Source organism: Gorilla gorilla, chromosome 9, assembly GCF_029281585.2.
Source record: "Gorilla gorilla gorilla isolate KB3781 chromosome 9, NHGRI_mGorGor1-v2.1_pri, whole genome shotgun sequence".
NCBI classification, from domain to species: Eukaryota; Metazoa; Chordata; class Mammalia; order Primates; family Hominidae; genus Gorilla; species Gorilla gorilla.
This window is the reverse complement of record NC_073233.2, coordinates 100,742,833-100,762,542: the sequence shown is the minus strand read 5'-3', so window position 1 is coordinate 100,762,542 and position 19,710 is coordinate 100,742,833. Positions and strand designations below refer to the sequence as shown.

General features: G+C 42.5%; 1 protein-coding gene across 5 annotated transcripts in view; it reads right to left on the bottom strand.

The window, feature by feature from the left end:
* FAT3 (FAT atypical cadherin 3) overlaps positions 1-19,710 on the bottom strand; it is a 676,861-nt gene that overhangs the window by 53,735 nt on the left and 603,416 nt on the right. For all 5 annotated transcript variants that reach the window (XM_055356052.2, XM_055356051.2, XM_055356056.2 and 2 more), the window contains 5 exons: positions 10,752-11,141; positions 7,663-7,877; positions 6,043-6,180; positions 4,940-5,083; positions 1,987-2,184 (listed from right to left, as the gene is read on the bottom strand). In XM_055356052.2, coding sequence (XP_055212027.2) covers positions 1,987-2,184; positions 4,940-5,083; positions 6,043-6,180; positions 7,663-7,877; positions 10,752-11,141 — 1,085 coding nt within the window. The remainder of the gene's footprint in view (positions 1-1,986; positions 2,185-4,939; positions 5,084-6,042; positions 6,181-7,662; positions 7,878-10,751; positions 11,142-19,710) is intronic.

Here is a 19,710-nt window from a genome sequence, read left to right as displayed (position 1 = left end):
ACCACCACACCAGGCTACTTTTTTTTGTTTTTGTTTTTGTAGAGATGAGGCCTCACTATGTTGCCAAGGCTGGTCTTGAACTCTTGAGCACAAGCAATCCTCCTGCCTTGGCCTACCAAAGTACTGGGATTACAGGTGTGAGCCACTGTGTCCATCTGTTGTTATTTTTATTATTGCCATCATCACATGCTTTATTTGATGGATGATGTGAACAAGAGATGCTGGAATGTAAAATTCATGGAGAAGGATATAACTTTAGCAGATTAGACTGAACTTGAAGTCAAACTGTGGAGTGCTTCAAAGGAGAGTGACAAGTTTAGACTTTATAGGCCAGAGGTTGCCCGTTCACATGTCAGAGGCCAGAAAGATGAAAGAAAGGCATGAAGCTGCTGGGTATAAGGTGAGAGAGGAATGGACCTGTGGCCAGAGAAGGACTGGAGAGTGCTGCCTGTCAAAAGGTCCTGAAATTCAAAATCTGAAAGTCTGGGGCAGAATTCAGCCTGCAGGGCCTAAGTTTTCAAACACTAGAAAACCAACAGATAGTTTTACTTTAGGGCAGGGATCAGCAATCATTTTCTGTAAAGCACTGGATAATAAATATTTTCAGCTTTGTGGGTTTTACAGCCTTTATCACAACCATGCCAGGCTGTCCTATGCAAGGAAGCAGTCACGGAGCATACCTGAATGAAGGAGGCTGTGTGCCAGTAAAACTTCAATGCTAAAAACAGGCTGAAGGCAGGATTTGGTCTAAGGGCTGTAGTTTGCTGGTCCCTGACTACGGGAAATGATGTACTCTAAGTGGAATGATTAATATGGGAGGGGTGAAGAGCTGGGTCAGAAGAGAATGAAGCTGAAGCCAGAGGAAGCACCCAGGAGGCTCCTGCCACAGTAGCATGATGAAGGGGCTGTGCAGAATACAGTGAGGCAGTGGCAATGGGAATGTGACTGAAGAAAGGAAGAAAACGCAGGACTCAGTGGTAGTTTAATACAACGGACTGGGGGAGGGAGCCTTTTACAAAGATTCTAAAACCTGAGATGTGAAATCTGCTCCATATCCGGAGAGGATAGGCAAACTGTCCTAGTTTCTGTGAGAAGGCACTGAAAAGCTCTTCTTGCCTTGAGTACTACCCTGTGATATAAAATTATTTACACAATATTGTTGGAGGAGCGGATGGCAATTGAAGAGTTCATTGATGTGCTTGGAGCTGGCAGTCATTAATTTAGAAGGTTTCGTGGAGTAAAGTAAGGTGTAATTTATCCAAAGAGACAATGTATATTTAAGCCAATGCTACACCAATACAATAATTACTACTGCTATTATTGTCACCATTAATAATGAGTCTAGGTTGCCCTCTGTAGGCAACAGTGGATAGAAAAAGTCACTCAGTTTCCCTGATGGGATCCAAATCTTGGTATTTGCAGAAATCATACATGGGAACTTTTGGAGGCCCTCTCATTTCCTGCTCCTTCTATACTCTGCATACCTGCCACGTTTGCCTCTTTGGCCCATTTTACATCACACAGGCCAATGAACATGAGGAACTGACATGCTGGGGGCCACTGCCAGCTGAGTCCTTGGTCCCCTCCTGCCTCACTGGGGAAGGCCTATCAAGCAGAGGCATGAAATGGCTAAATCCCCTTATGACAGGGATTGGTAGCTGCCCCAAGTGGGGTAATGTGATGGGTAATAGCATAAAGCAGCAGGAGTTTTTAGAATGCAGATTTAAGCCCAGTGACCATCTGTTGGGCATACTCTACAGGAATGTCCTTCCTGAACAATGATGCTTCCCTTACTTCCTGTTCAGTTTCACACACAGAGGCAGCTTTTATTGGTGTGAAATTGAATTTGAGATTAAAAGGGGGAACATTCCCGCATGGTAATGAATTATGTTGACTTACTCAGCAAAGAAAAAAATCCACCAAAGGGGACAGAAACAAGCATGAGAAAGAAAGACAGTGCGACGGAGACAGAGTGCGATGTCATACCTGGACACATAACACGTATTCCAGAGACTCTGTGTGCTGGAAGACCACAGCCGACCGCAAGATCCCATGAGGGTCCAACACAAACTCCTCCTCTTCATTTCCCGACAAAATAGAGAATGAAAAGGGAGGCCCATTGTGAAAGGAGTCTCTGTCTGTCACCACCAGCTGCAAGATGCTGGTGCCCACTGGCTTATTTTCCTGCATAAAAGAGTATATAGTAAAAACGAAGATAAAAATTACACTTCTCTTCACATTCATTAAAACAAAACAAAACAAATCAAAAATACCATCATTTCAGGCTGAGAGTGCTGAGCTAGAAAACAGGGCTTTCAGCAGAAGGGATTCCCTGTGACATTACCTTGTCTTCTGAAAACATGTTGGTGTCTCTAAGTGTCATGTTCCTTATCTTTGGCTGCTTCCCACAACCACCTATGGGACAATCCTCTACTGGTGTGAACACAAGGACTTGGAGCTGCATGGGTTTACAGGTTCCAAGCATGGTGCTGGGTGCACCTTGTCCTGGGTTAGCTGGCAATGCCCGAGCTGACCTGAAGAGCTCCACTGGGATGGGGAGGCACTTCCTCACACACACATGTCACAACACAATTATGCTGAGGCCCAACACTAGATACAATGTCACAGCATTGGATTTTTTGGGGGGACATCCTGGCAACTTCCTAGTCAATATACAAAGGCATATTCCTGGTGGAAAATGGGGCTTTATACCTTACCTCATTCTCTAGAACACGGTTTTGCCATGTTCCTTTAGGGAAGCGAATCGGGGTAAAACATTCCTCCATTTGACAATGAACAGAACAGGAATCCTTAATTTTGTCAGAATTCTTGGAAGTCCTGATTCTATTACATAACCATTATTTTGCAGAACTTCTCTGCTTTTTTCCCCAAATGGGAATGCAAAGCTCCTTCTTGGGTCAAAGGTTATCCTCACGTTGAAAACGGCAAATTAAATCCTCTGCAGCTCAGGCATTGCTGTCCTTTCCCCTACTCTGTTTAGACTTCAGCAATACCACAGCTTGGGCCTGAAATCAGTTGTATCAGCTCAGGCCTCCTGATGCCATCGACCTAAGGATTAAACAAGTTTGGGTTGCAGAGATGGAGATGATGATACACTACAGTTTGGAGGGCAGGCCCAGTCAAGTTTTATGTGCTGAATTAGTCTTATGAAAACCATGTGTGGAAATAAGAAAGTCATTCAGGGTTGGGAAAAAGGAGGCATATTTTTTGAAGAAGAAAGAGAAAAGGACTGCATAGACCTCTTATTTTGCTCCTTTTCACAAGTGTCCTTTTGGTCATCAAAAACTAGACAGTGTCTCCCTCTGGAATCAGTCGTGGGACCACCATAGCCCCACATATATTTACTATTTCACACTGACCGATTTGTTTGCTTACTCTCTAAAGGCCGCTTCCTGCATAGAAGAGAGGGAGAGAGAGAATGTGGCCCTCAGGGTCAGCATCTGAGAAGGAGGGTGTAAGGTAACATAGACATGCCCGCCTTGTGGATAGGGGCCCCACCATCACTCATGGGCTGAGCCTCTCCGTGCTTTCACTATTGACCTCCTGTTGCACATTTGAAAACAGTCTGTCAAGCTGATCGATGCGTGTCATAAAACTGAATGTTGAGTAGGAGAAACCCACTTTGTTTTGGGGTTAGCAAACAGAGGCCATGAGGGCAGAGAGCACCCTCGTGAGCAACAGTCATGGAGAAGAGTGAGCTGAGAGAAAGAGAAATGGAGGAAGGTGTGGATTCTGGGCGAAGCTCTGGGGAAGCAGGAGTGTGGTGAGAATGCAGAGCTGCTGGAAAAAGCATCAGAGAGGAGGAGAAAACCAAAACACCACCAGGGAAGGAATCAGATTTCGCTGACAAAGGGGTGGGAACCAGCAGACAGCTGCTTCCTTTAAGGCTGCCTCCCAGTCTGATTGCTGGACAGCTCAGTGGCCCTGGGGTCTGAGGAGGCCAGCTATGGATGGTCAGGCTCAAATTCTTGAATGTTGTTCCAAAGGGGACCCTCAAGACCTGGCCCACTCACATTTCACCTTCCACCCACAAAGCCCTGGGACTCCTTTGGGGTGATTCTGAGGCCAAACTGGATCAGGCAAGAACTAATTCTCTAGAATACCTGTGGCCCTCCAAGTCATGCATATTACTCTGTCTTCTCTAAGTCCTCTACACTGACATTTTTCCTGGGCTAGATTTCCTGATCCTCCTAAAGTTGGGCTTTCAGCTCCTATAAATACTGAGAAGTAGAGGACGCTCAGTACCTAGCACTGTGCCCGTGGAATAAAAAATAGATGGGAAGAAGAGTCACTCTCTCTTATAGCAGAATACCAGCAGTAAGTTACTCTATCCTGCAGTCTGATTTTAAAGAGCAGGTGGATTTAAAGTGTTAAACAAATTGCTTATGGAAGATTAATTTTAATGAGTACCAGCTCTATCCTGATGCCCAATCTGTCTTTGACTGATGAGACAATGCGTATCAATCTCTGTCATCTGTCAGAATAGCATAAAGTTGCTTAAAGGTAGCCTGCCACTGGGGAAAGAAAATTCTTTTGCAGAAGACAGCCCCGAGTTCAAATCCTGACTCTGCCACTTACCAGCTGCATGATCTTTGGTGAATTACTTAACCTCACAGATCCTTAGCTCTTTCCATTATAAAGTGGGGACCAATCCACCATCCCTCTTCACAGTGTTGTTGTGGGGAGAGACAGTGTGCATAAAGCACCTGACAGTTGAAAAAAATCCACTCCTCAATAGCTCTTACTCACATTTATTAATCATCTGTGGTAGAAGAACTAGGTTCTTTTTCATACCTGCCCTATGAAGGGATGAGATGACATTAAGTAATAGTAGCAATAAACCACAATGAGTAAACCACAGCAGAGGAAGAAAGCTGAATGCAAAGGGACAAGTGCTTGGCAGGCAAGATTTTCTCACCTGAATCACAGCAGTATAGTTGGCAGGTGTAAACACCGGGCTGTTGTCATTCACATCAGAAATATCAATGTTGACAGTTGCAGTTGATGACATTGCAGGAATGCCACTGTCTACTGCCTGGACAAGCAGAGAGTATCCAGACACCTGCCAAGGTACAAAGAGGTGACAGTAAAGAGGTGTAGCGCTTCCTTCCTTCTGTGCACACACAGAGGAACTGGAGCTACAGGCTGTGCTTTGTTAAAGATCAACCATCTTTAGTTTGATTTTCCAGACCGGGTGATTCTTGGCACCACTGACATTTGGGTTTGGATAATTCTTTGTTGTTGGGGGCTGACCTGTGCATTTTAGGATGTTTAACAGCAACCCTGACTTCTGTCAAGTAGGAGGCAGTATCACCCGCTGCCCAGTTATGACAGCCAAAAATGTCTCCAAACGTTGCCAAACGTCCCTGGGGGACAAAACCACCCTGGTTAGGACCCAGGCTCTGGACCTTTGCTCAATGCAATAGTTGTCACCGCTGATCTGTCTCATTTATCAATGTTAATATTTCTGGGGTTATGAGCATGTATCACCCAGTAGAGTCTATCTGCTTTTCAGCATCACTGCCATGTCATCCTTTTCCATATTTAATTTCCCTTTGAAGATGCATATTTTTTGGTCAAGAAAGACAATGTTTAGAAACTTCACTTAATCTTGGACAGAGAAATTTTTTGGACTATTTTTTCTGACCTAGATGCCTTCAGGTGATCTTTTTGTACCTGCTCACCAAGGGCTAAAGTTGCTCATAAAGTCAGGACCACAGGGTCCCAACACCCTGAAAGTATTTTTCTGTCCCTTTGCTCTAGGAAAGGCTAAAATTCAAACCACCTAGAAAGATACATATTTATCTTTTCTTTAAAACCTCCATAACCAGCATCTATTATAGGTAGAAAATTCTATCAAAGGTCTAACCCTAATATTTCATGCTGCATTTTAGCCCATCCTTATTTACTCTCATTACTTAGAATGGAGAACCTTCCTATTTACACCCCTGGAGCTTGTGCCCCTGATTCTAGGAAAGGGGTGGACGTGGATGGGAAGGAAACTGTCCTAAACTAGCTTACCCGTTCCCGGTCCAATTTCTTCTTAACTTTCACAAGCCCCAAGACAGGATCCACAGTAAATTCATTGTCCCGATCGCCATTCACAATGGAAAAATGAATCTGTCCATTGGGCTGGCTGTCTACATCTTCTGCTATTAGCTTCATGGAAAACAAGCAAAACAAAGAAAAGACATGACCTAAGACAGCAAAGGTTGATTCTTAGGGTCCCAGGTCTATTTAAATGGGTGCAGCTGTGACAGATTTCTTGGGAGCTCTGCTCTCTAATGTTAGTGACCACGTCCCCAGCAGAAGAGGTGATTAATCAGCTGAAGGAGGGTGGCACCAGGCCCGCAGCTGCCATTTTATTTTTATGTTAATTTTTTACCTGCCCACAGCCTGATGCCTGTTAGGCCTGATTTTCCTCAGGGTTTGAGACAGTATGGTTAGAGCCCAAAGCTAATGGACAGGAATGCTTTGATTTCTTCCCAATCCTGCAAGTAATGGTCTCTGCCATTGAGTGAGGGATTCTCTAGGTCTATGCATTTCCATGTTAAGAAAGCCAAGAAAGTTCCCCTTCCCACACAGCAAATATACCACCCCTCTGTCTATTGCTCCAGGTTGATGATGTTGAAATTTATATGTATGGAAACAGTCATTTACTTTCCAGGAAGCAGAGTGGGCCTGAGGGGTGCACTTCTGATGTATAAGAAATGCACTGTCCTCCAGCAGAGAGCGGCTCCACCCTCATCCTGCAATGAGATGACTTGGATGGAAGGGACCTGCCAGCCAAGGGATGGGGAAAGATGGTGAGGAGGGGACTCATTGTTCCAAAATGTAATTTGCGGTCTAACAGAATCTGTGTTCTCAGGATACATGGCTTGTTCTTACTGTTAGAAAAAGTTCCTCCTGGAAAAGTCTCCTTTAAGAGTGGCCAGTCAATCTTAGGTTTGCTCCAAATTGTAGCTGCCCAACTCTGTGTGTCTGTGTGTGTAGGGGGAAAGGGGGACAGGGATTTTATTTGATCCTCAGCAATCTAATAATTTTAAATTGTAAATTGACAAATCGTAGTTGCATATATTTATGGGGTACAAAGTGATGTTATGATTTATGAATACAATGTGGAATAATTAAATCAAGCTAATTAACACATGAACCATCTCAAAAACCTAGGATTTTTTGTGGTAAGAACATTTGAAACTTACTCTTAGCCGTTTTGAAATGTACAATATACCACTATTAACTATATTTATCATGCTGTGCAACAGATCTCAAAAAAAAAGAAAAAAAGAATATATTCCTCCTAGCCACCTAATAACCTGTCATATAAGTTCACGTCTACGTAGGGGGCCATCATTAAAAATTCATCCCATGGTCTGTTTTATTTTCTCAAAAAAGATATGCTCCTGGGAAATAAGTGATTATCAATCACTAACACCTTGATATAAATTAATCTATCAGACTCTTCCTAATATACAAATTACAGAAGGAGCCATAGAAAGATGGCTCCCATTCTTGGGGACAAATGGACACTGAAAGGGGGAAGTGTGAAGAAAACCCAAGACAGACTTTGCTTTCTTCTTCACTTTATTGTGGATGACTAGTCCCAGACATCTAGAACCATCCCCAACCCCAGGTACCTACCAAAATGACAGAGTCTCCCACCAAGGCGTCTTCACTGATAACCGCACTGTAGACATCTTGGCTAAACTTGGGAGGGTTGTCATTAACATCCGTGAGGTTGATGTTGACAGTGGCGACAGCGCTGAGAGCGGGGGTGCCCCCATCTTTGGCTTCCACTACCAGGTAAAACCTTTTGCATAATTCATAGTCCAGGACTTCAGAGACAGAAATACCCCCTTTGAAGAAAAATGGGGAGCTTTATATTTGATTAGGAAAAAACACTGGTCAGCAATTCTATAATCATGGTAATATTTCTAACATCCTCTCCAGCCAAGAATTTAAACATTCAGGAATTTGTTTATTTAATGCCTTACTGAAAGTATTACAGACGTCTGATTAATGCTGTCAGTGAGAGCATAGCTATCCATCAAACATAACACTGAAGAAATGAAAAGTCTTTACATGTTTCTGTAACAGTTTATGAACATCTCTCAGGCAGCTTGAAAATCTCTGGCATCTTCACTCTCACACAACTAACGAGTAGGAACAGAAACAAGCATCCCTGATAGGTGTCTTCTGATTCCTCAGGTGGACAGAGGAAGACCAAGAATGAGCTGAGATGTGGGGATGTGATGATATGACCCCATTCTTGTCAGCAAGTAAATACTCGCTGAGTTCACCGAATTGAATTAACCACAAAGGTGCCTTGCCAAGTTAAAACGCACTTATCTAAAACAATTGTGGCACAAAGAGGGCAAAGATCTCAGAAATCTCAAGGTATAGTGACAGAATGGAAAAGGAACTACCTGGAAATCAAACAGCCCAGCAGCCACGTATTGAGTTTAGTGCCCGCAACTACAGAATAGAGATGATAATGTCCATGTCACAGAATTGCTTAAATAAGTAGAACATGTGAAAGCAGCTAGCTGGGTGTTGGTGCTATATCCTTCCCATCCTAGCCCTTTCTGGGGAGGTAACCCAATCCTGCATTCTGCAGTCATTGTATTGCCTGCAGAACACTTCGCAAGGGCATTTATTTTCCTCCCACCTAGTAAACAATCATGAGGACTGGTGAGAAGGTCATGACCATTCACATTTCCAGACAGGCAACTTCTCTAGTTGCTAAGACTGCCAATAGGCTCCTTCTACCTAAGGCAAAACACAGAAATCATACCTGTAACAAGAGCCTCTTTCTCCCCATAATTAAGTTTTCTGGAACTTACCACCCCTAGTGCTTATTTTGCATCCCAGTCTTGCTAACTAGTGCTAAATTGAAATAGTACTTAGCCATTTCCCCATGGTGTTTATATACAATGGCCATAACTAGACAGGCTAGGGACAACACATATTTAAATGAGGGAAACCCCCATACATTTTATTTGAGATAATGACCTTAATAAACAGTTACTGCCAGGAGAGACTGTGATGCAATTCCTCCATCAATATTTTCACCTTCCAATACTTACCACGGGCCAGGACTGTATTTCTTACATTTTTGGTATCCCTACAGTATAGCAGTGTTATATTATATTATATTATATTATATTATATTAGAGTACGCATTCTAGAGTCAGAAAGATCTGAGTTCGAATGTTGGATAAACCACTTATTAACAGTGGACACTGCGGTAAATTATTTAACTTCTCTGAAATTCTGTTTTTTACTTAATAAGAGCCTGGTATATTTGCCATGTTAAATAAACATTGCTAATTATAATGATTTCTTGTTTATATTTACTGGACTACCCAAAGGAAAATGGACCTCCTTTGCCACCTTGTTCAACAGGTGCATACTCCTTGAGTGATGAGGGAACTATGTGCAAAGGCTGGAAGGTGAGAGACTCACCTTTGTTCTCTGCAAAATGGGAACTGCCTTGACTATTCATAGGGGAATTGGGAAATAAGTGAGAATATTCGCCAAAGGGCTTTGGGATAGAAATCCATACAGTCTATGAAAATACAAGGATGAGGATGTTTAGTCTTCAAAGAATATCCAAGCTTGTTTTCTAGAATTATGACCTTTATTTGCCTGAAGCACCTCTAATACTTATTAACTGGCTGGTGAAGAGAAAGCCTCACGGTTCTCTCTTATTCTGTTGCTTTATTTCGAAGCACCTTTTTATTCCCTAGGTGATGCTACATGTTACCCAGAGTTGGAAAAGGATGTGGTGAGAAATGAGTGTTCTGACCAGGAATTGTGAACTGGGTTCAAACAGAGCACCAGTTCCAGCTCACTGATGGAGTCTACTTGGGGTGCTGGGTTGAGAAGGCTGCATATCACCATGCAGATCACTTATCAGTGTCTGCCTATGCAGGTGATGAAAGAGTGGTAGTCCAAGTGTGGACAGTTGCACATGGAGGCTCATTCCCATGAACATTTTCCAACATGTGCACATATGACTTAAGTTTAAAAAACCCAACAACATCAAACAGAAAAGAGAGAAAATCAAACAAATTCTTGTTCTTAGAATACAAATACTATTTCCTCTCTCCATTGAGAAACTACATTGCTGCCCCTGAGCCCTCCCACCTAGAAATCCTGGAGCCAACCTGGGGGTCAGATATTTGCTAAGTAAGCCCACAACAAGGAGCTTAAAATTTAGCAGGAGCCATCTTTAGAAGCTGGAGGGCACTCTGTGGTCTGAATGTGGGCCCTGCTAACAGATTTGTTTCCTCTGTGAAGGAGGTAGGAGGAGGAAAAAGAGTCCACCAAGAAGGGCTGGCAGAGTGTTTTGGGGGAGAAGCAGGATATAGTGAAGTCCTGCATTCTTACTATTATTATTTTTTTTGGACACGGTCTTCCCCTGCTGCCAGGCTGCAGTGCAATGGCAGGAATGTGGCTCACTAGAGCCTCTAGCTCCTGGGCTCAAGTAATTCTCCCATCTCAGCGTTCCAAGCAGCAGGGACCACAGGTGCATACCACCATGCTTGGCTAATATATTTTTTTAAATTTTTGTAGAGACAGGGTCTCACTCTGTTGTCCAGGCTAGTCCTGAACTCCTGGACTCACTCGATCTTCCTGCCTCGGCCTCCCAAAGTGCTAGGTTTACAGGTATGAGCCACCATGCCAAGCTGAAGCTCTGCATTCTAAGTACAGTGCTATTTACCCACCTGTCTTGGGGTTGATCTTAAATTTCCCTTGTTCATTCCCAGACCGGATGAGATAAGTGATCTCAGCATTTGTGCCAATATCTTTGCTGGTGGCAAAAACAGCAAGGACTTGGGTGCCAGGGGAGGTGTCCTCGGGCACCGTCACCAGGTAGTCCCTCCTCTCAAACACAGGGGGGTTGTCGTTAATGTCCAGAACGGTGATGGTGACAGTAGTGAGAGAGGACAGGGACTGTCCAGGACTCTGGTCAGTGGCCCGCACACTGATGTTGTACGAAGACTGCTGCTCGCGGTCCAGCGGCTGCTCCAGGATGATGATGCCAGATGAGCTGTCAATGGAGAAGACCCCACCAGCTGAGTCTGCCAGGGAGTACACGACCTTCCTGTTGATGCCTGTGGGAGAGACACAGGAACATGAGTGGGCAAGAACATGGCCAGATGATCTGCGCTAGAATGTTACAGCTTTGCAGACTTTGGAAGGGCCACAACAAGAAAAATAGTTATTACAGAAACAGACAGCTGTGGCTCTACAAAAATGTAAATTTCAGTTTATGGGAAAAAAAAGACAATGAAATTAAAAGGCAAAGAAACTGGGAAAATACTGGCAACAAATATCAGAAATAGTTGGATATTCTTAATATACAACTCGCCCCCCACAAATCTTTAAGAAAAACTCTCAGAGGCTAATAGATGCAGGGGTAGAGATGTGGCACAGAAAGAGAAATAGAAGCCAACCAAAACCAATTAATTAATTAATTACTTCAACACAGATGTATTTAGAATCTACCAGGCACTTTCTAGGGGCTTGAGGGTCTAGCAATGGGCAAGTCCAATATTTCTTGAAGAGATTTTACATTATAGTGGGGCTGTAGTGGTGGTGAGGGGGAAGCCACTGGTGAGCTGTGAGATGGGAGTCATGAGGTGTGAGGTAGATTTTAACAGGATCCCTCTGGCTTCTGCTCCTGAACAGATGGAAGGGCAGCCAGAGAGGAAGGAGGGAGACCAGTCAGCAGCCTCCTACAGCAACATAAGCACGTGATCTTGGTGGCCCGAACAAGGGAGATGGTGTCGGAAGTAGTGAAAAGGGGTCAGATTCCACATCTATTCTAAGCACCCAGGTGGTGAGAAATGAAGGGTTCCTGGATGTATTCTGAACTTGGAGGTCGCGAGAGTGTTTTCTGATTGTGGAGCTGGCAGGATATAGGATGTGAGAGAAACAGAGGCTTCTAGAATGACCCTTAGGTTTTGGCCTGAGCAATTGGAAAGAGGGGGTTGTCATTAGCTGAGATGGGGAGGGCTGCAGAAAGACTAGGTTTTGAATGAAAGACCAGAAGCCCTATTCCGGACCGATTAAGTGTGAGCTGTGCATTTGATATTCAAGTGCAGATGTCAAGCAGGAAGTTAGATAGAAGAGGCTGCAGTTCAGAGGAGAGGGCCAAGCTGGAGCCATAAATTTGAGTGTCATTGGTGTACGGATGTCATGCAAAGCCATGCAAATGAATGAGGTCGTAAGGGATTATAGAGGGAAAAAAAGAAATCCAAGGGTCAGTGAGCCTGGAGTACTCCATCAAGGAAGGGAGAGGATCTAGTCCAAGGGTGCTCTCCTGCTCTACGATTTCAAGAAATGTACCTAGTTACCAAAATACCATTTTATGTTACTATGTACTAAAGCTAAAACATATAAACTAGGAAATGTCTATTAACAACCAATTAATTATTGAATAAAGGTTGGATTGACTTCTACTTCTGAATATTGATTTAACTGGTTTCATTAGAGGATTTCAGCACTTCAAAACAGTTTAGAAAACTCATGTTCACTTTAGTTGTTTGTTAGGATTTATAAGAAGTAAATTGTAACAGCTTTGTGGGCTGAAAAAGCACCATTCTGATCCTAAATACCCTTAATGAAGACGGTCATTAGTCAGGGGTCTTTAGTTACGACAACCATCTGAAAATGTCTTTTGAGAACTGTGGAACCTTAGAATATAAGCTCTTAGAGGGGAGGGCCTAGACATTTTTTTTCTTATTATAACACCTCATTTGGCAATAATAAGAGCTAAACATTTTACTTTCCAAATGTACAATTTCCCTTAAGCCCAAATTCCCAGCAAACCAATAAAATCATATATCTTGAGGGATGACATAAATTGCATTATGTGGCTTTAACCAAAAGGTCAACACTGAGAGCTTGTTCTTGGTTCCATTCCAGAGAGTCCATTTTTTCCAAAGTTTCATCATTTACTTTTATTTCTTTTTCAAAACAACTGCCCTGTGATGTATGCACATCAACCTGTGATTTTATTGATGCTGGGATTAAAAATAAGAAAGCTTTCCTCTTCTCTTGCTGTCTCCTTGAAATAAGGCTTCAGAGCAGACATTTAGGGGTGCTTTCTGGCTACTGTTGGAGTGGCTGCAAGATTAAATTCTTCAACATGAATTCCTGAGGTGAATACACACACGGGTTGCATAGGTGATCAAGCTTGCACCTGGAAAACAATGGCCCTGTCTGGGTATCAGAATAGGTTGTGTGCCCCGGAAGCTGCCTTGACTGATTCAGTGGTCTCAGGATGCCTCTCAAAGTCACAAAAATGCATTTATGGAAACACATCAGCGATTGACATAAATACAGCACACAGGTTTTCAAATCACACACATACCCTACAGAATTAACTTCCACCTCCAGCATATGGTACGCTGCTCTTGCCAACAAGAAGTGCAGGCATGAAATTCATGCAGGGACTTCCATTAGTGCATGTGCTGGGAACTACAAAATCCATTTCACTGATGCATTAACCAAGGACTTGCCTGGTGCAACCAGCATTTTTAGGTAGGCATGAGGAACAACACACAAAGTCCTGTTTTCCTTAGGCTCTTTGCCCAGTCTCCTTAGGGATTTCAGGAGATCTATGCTTGGAAATTTTTCCTCTTCAGGCCTGAAGATCAGTTATGGAAGAAGGTAATTTCTGACACACTGTTCTGAAGGCCATAGTGCTGTGAACAGATGAGTGAGGAGAGGTAGGGGCTGGATTTGCACGCTGCCGCTCTCCGCAGCAGCAAGGCCAGAAGGGAAGGTGCTTTTAATGGCTGCCTGTGTTTCCTTCACTGAGACACATAGCTGAAATCTAATTCTATCACCTCTGTTCCAGGCCTGCAGCTTTCTCTTCAGCCCTGTTTAGAGGCACTCAGCTGGGCTCTGATCCCCTAGGCAGGAGATTCTGCATTCTCCAAGCTTCCTGCTCAGCTGACTAGCCCTGTTGTTGGAGTGCTGCGTTTACAGGACTCACATTAATCAGCCACACAAAGACCATGGCTCCCCTCCGGGCAGATTCTGTTAATTTTAACTCCATGACAGGGTTTTTCTGCTTTACCATAGCAGAAAACCATCCCTTCCCCCTGCAAGTTGCTGACCCACACTCCCCCCACCTCCTCATACATTTTCCTTCTGACAATATCTTGGGCATTCACACCAGGAGGAACTGGAAGATATATTGTTCCTCTCTTCTTTCTGTTACCAATCAGACTGATAAGGAAGCAAAACCAGAAAGGGGTGGGGGAGACCCAGGACAAAAAACCTGCTAAATGGCATCACTTAGGATTTGCTACCTCTCAAGAAAAGAGCAGGATATATTTTTGAAGCATATTAAACCTCCAATTTAGACACAATTGCAATGGATTTCAATAAGTTTTAGAAATAAAGTCAGAAGCATAGTCGCCAACTTGGAAATAGTATTTTTGGGATAGCATTTGGGTCTTTGCCATGTTCCTGGGCAATGGGGTGCCATCTTTATAATGAATGCAGGTCATGTTGCTAAAGTGGACACTTTTTATCCAAAGGGATTTGATAAATGCCATCCTTCAAATTGCTATCCCTTTCTACATACACAGCAGAAATGATGAACCCAAGCAGAAGACTTGCTTGCTAATTGGTCTAATGCGCCTACTGCATGTCATGATGTGTTACATTAAGGTATAACATTAATCCATCATTTTGCCTCTGTGTTTTTAACTATGTAATTCTCTTCTCCAATTTGAGCCTAATTTAATGAGGATGGAGATACTTAGCTTCTTTAAATGCTGAAATGCCAGGCTACCAAGAGAAGTGTGACTTTCATTGCAAGTGAGGTTTCTGCATGTTATTTGTGGCAAATGGAGCAGACAGGCCTTCAGAGAATTGAAATCAAGGAAAAGGAGAATGATTAAAATCCCTTTTGCTCAAAGAAAGTAATAGGTAGTGGCAATTTGTGGAGTTGGATAGGAGGAAGAAAATAGCACATAAAAATTCCTAGTAGGGAAGGCTGTGAAATTCAGGAATGGGTTGTGAAAGACATCTATATTCTGCCTCTCGGAAGGTTTATAAATGGAGTCCATGTTCCTCTCAATGGGCCAAATGGAAAGTTGGACTTTTTGGACATGGGACTGTACATGAAAGTCAGTTTAAAATGCATTAAAATGAAGGCAATGTGGTCTAGTACTGGAAGACAGGGGACTTTACCTCTAGGCCACAGCCTGCCCAAACTACACAAGTGTCCTTGGGCAAGTCACTTCGTTTCCCTGGGTCTGCATTTCTAGAGTGGCAGAACCCTGGTCAGTTGAGGTCTAAGATTATTTTCCAGCACTATGACTCCTTTCCAAGTTAAATAAAGGGAGTTGGTTTCATTTCTATTTCCAATGGATGCTCCCTGCAACTGCTCATTAAGTTGCTGGACCTGGGCCTAAGTGGGCCAGAATCAACAAAGGAAAAATCCACATTCAGCTGGATCATGACAAGCTATTAGAATCTTCAGGATGGAAGGAAAACTTAACACAGCAGATTCATACCATTCGGTTAAATGCTCAGAATTCACACATACAGCTTACAGTTATACAGGTCCTCACACTTCAGTGAGAAATAACCCCCAGTGATAAGATCATCCCTGGGGATCTAACGTACCTGGTGCCAGAATAACTTAGCTTTAAATCTGAGATTGCTAAAGGTGTTAAAATCAGCACTGAAACCAAATGGCAAGAGTCACCAACACAGCATATACACTGAGCTGTTTTTGACCTGGTCTTTAAAAAGTATTTTCTCTCCTCCTCCTAAGATCAGGATCCCTAAACTTAAGGAACCAGAAAGAGCTATGTTCTGCCTGGTTTGGTGTCTTGTGCTGGCAGCTGCCCTGACTTCTCTGCAGGGTCTTGTCTCTGACATTCACTCCTATGTCTCTCATTGCCTGCATGGGATCTAGCCTGCAGGTGGCACACAAAAAATGTGGGTTGCACTAAGTTGCGGTAAACTGGTTTTTACAAAGGGATTTAAACTTCAAAGGAGCAGGTATCTTGAGAAGAAATAATCTGAAGCAATTTCAACAATCATATTTTAGTAACACTTTTAATGTGGGTTCTAATCTCTAATTTTTATATCAACTTTATTGAGGTGTCATAATTTACATATCATAACATTAGTACATTTTAAGTCTCTACCTCATACATTCTGACAAATGTCTATCTTCATGGATCCACTGCCCTCATCAAGATCTAGAACATTTCAATCCCTGTTTAGGTTCCTTCTTGTCCTGTTGCAGTTAGTTTCTCAATCCCATGCTGCAGGCTATCTAATAAGTTGGTTTTGAGCCAACACTTTCTCCTGGCTTTATTAATACGTATTCATCAGTGCTTGAAATACCACAAGTATGTTTAGATTTCAGTCTTTATGACCCAGGCTTGGTGATTAACTCACGCTCTTATTTAAACTGTAAGAATTATCCTTTGAAGAAAAATGATCAACAAAGCTTGGGTTCTTGACTATGTCACTGCATTCCTTTGCCATGGCCTTATTCTTAAAAGACAGTGTTTTGTTTCTTTTGAGAAGTGGAAGGTTTCTGTCTTTCTTGCAGGAGACACAGGCTATGACACTTCCATTTAATAAGGACTTGCCAAGTGCCACCTGTCTGCTTGACTACTCTAGGCATTGAGTTGAGAGTAAGTGGAGTCCCAAAGACATGACCCCTAACTCTGGAAGCTTAGCAACTTGGTGAAGAATTATTTGAACTGGACATAGTAGTTTAGAGGTTTACTTTTCTGCATGTCACCTTCTAACTTCCTCTCTCACATAAATTGGAATGCTGGGTTGTTTTGACTCTGCCTCTGAGATATCTCTTGAATGTCTTGTGGCCAGGTGAGGCTCTCATTCCCTCTTGCCAAAACTGCCTTAAGGGACTCCTAATTGCAAACTGCAGCAGAGTTGATACCCTGTCCTCTAAACTTAACCAGTGTTAAGTTTCTAAAATTCTGGATCCAGGCTTGCCCCAGCTTCTCAGACAGTAACTGACTTTCAACTTCCTATAAACAGAAGCAAAAACTTTTGAGAATGGCATTCTAGTCCTTTGCAATCTGGTCCCAACCCCCCCTTCCAGTGTCATCTCCAGCTCCACTTCCATCCTGTACTGTCTACCCCAGTGCTGCCTGAAGGCCCCCCACACATCTCCTTCCCTGGTCTGCATTTGTGCTTTGCCCTCTTCTCCGAATGTTCTCTTACCTCTTTCTCTTGTCAAAATCCTACATATGCTTTGCAGGGTCTCCTCTGGAACAGCTTTCTTAATTTCCTCAGTTATTTCCTCCTCTGTGTTCCGTTAATGTTATTTTTGCCTCTATTTTTTGCATTATCATTAGTTATATGCATATCCCCTCTCCCAGTAGATTAATGTACCTTTTAGGTAAAGGAACTGTGTCTTATTATCTTTGAACCCCAATACTGAGCACAGACCCTGGCACATAGAGAGCAATGAATGTTGAACCGCAGAAGAAACAACTAGGGGACCAAAGCAAGTATATGTTCCTGCTAACATAACATATGCAGGTGATGCACACCGTACACATATATGTCCATTGCAAATGCATGTGCTGAAAGAATTAAATAACCTTGAAAAAGGACAATGTGGAAAAAACTGCTTTCTTTTATTAAGGAATGTTTAGTTTTTTAATATTTAACAATGTATATAAAACATTCATATACGTACACAAAGCTTTTGCTAAATAGATGTTTGCATTTGTGAAAAAAACTGGTACCTACCCAATTTTCCAACAATGAGGACTGGTTGAATCTATCATCCCATGGTCATATGATGTATATAGAATACTATGTACAATGTCACAATAGAGATGTAAAAGAATATATAATGGCATAGAAATATAGTTGCAGGTAATCAAAAGAGCAAGTTACAAAATAATATCTAGTTTATGAGCCTAGTTTTGTGGAAAAAAAAAGGCAGAAGGGATTTCTATCAAAGTGGTAACCATGGTTAAAAATGACTTGTTTTCTTTTTTGTTTACCCTTCTAGGTTAACAGCATGTTTGTAAACACACACCATGTTTGTAATAAATAAAAGAACTATTATAAAAATTATGTACATGAGAAATAATTCTTTAATATCAATTTTGCAGTGCAATCAAATACTCAATTTATTTTGCAGGCCAGTTTAATTGTCAACATCCATACCACTCAAAATTGCAGAAAAGATACATATTGTATAGGCTACTTTTTCTGGATATTTCTATTCTCCATTACAGTTTGTCTTCAGAAAGACACTGGCTTTACTTAGAAAATCACTTTTGTCAAGGTCTCATTATAAAGTTATTTTAAGAAATGTGATTTAAAAATGATTTTCTTTCTTTCTTTTTTGTTTTGAGACAGAGTCTCACTCTGTCACCCAGGCTGGAGTGCAGTGGCATGATCTCAGCTCACTGCAACCTCCGCCTCCTGGGTTCAAGCGTTTCTCCTGCCTCAGCCTCCGGAGTAGCTGGGATTACAGGCACACACCACCATGCCTGGCTAATTTTTGTATTTTTAGTAGAGATGGGGTTTCACTATGTTGGCCAGGCTGGTCTCAAACTCCTGACCTCAGGTGATCAACCCGCCTCGGCCTCCCAAAGTGTTGGGATTACAGGGGTGAGCCACCACACCCAGCCTTAAAAATGATTTTCATACTTAAATTAAGCAAACAAAATGGCTAGCCTAAAATTCTTCTCTCATTCTCTGTGGAAGGCAAATAAAATCCTACTACAATGAAACAGCTTAAATTAATGGCTCCTTTTTCCTCTGTTTGAAATATGCCTGTGGATAATATGAAATAAAACAGAAAGTTGCCATGAAGAGGCCCATGGAATTAGCAATTACTTTTTCAGTTGGCAATTAATTTTAAATAGACTCCCTAATTACTTCTGTTTTAAGTGCCTTTTAAAAGTTCTTCATTGGGTGATGACTAAAGCTGGCACATTCCCATGGGCAGAATACCAGCTCCTGGGGTCAGTAGCCCCTTGGTTTTGTGCAGTCAAAAAACACAGAAGGTAACATCAGTCACAGAGTCCAGGAAACCCTGATGACTGCACCAAAAATCTGTCGAGGACTTGCCAATTGGGCTGGCTGTAGCTCTGCTGGGTAGGAGCAGCAACATGATTGTGGGCTCCCATGCAAAATAAAAATACAGGGACTCTTGTTTAAACAGTATTAAGACACTCAACACAAGCCAGAGGAGAGCATTAAGTGAAACACAGGGCCCTTCTAAGCAAGGAGTTCTGTTTGACTGCACACCTATAAAACTGGTCCCATTGCTGGATGAGATTATAGTTATACCTTCTGTGATACCTAAAAAGCTGCAGCTTATCTGGGTTAAACTTTTTCAACTATTTATGGCTTGGCATGAAGCTACACCTGGGATGATTAAGTGTAAGTAAACTAATTCATCAACTAAATACTCAAAACTCCATGTTTATTGGTACATGGAATGTCTGTGCTGGATAGCTACCCAACAATCATGCAACGGGTTTTCTATATGGGCCACTAAGTGTGACCACTGGATCCATTCATTCATCCATCCAAGAAATACTTAACTCCTGCTGCATGGCAGGCACTGGGGATACAAAGAAGGATGGCTCCCACCACTTATGTCCTCTCAAACGGCTCTCATTTCTCAGGAGACAAGCATGT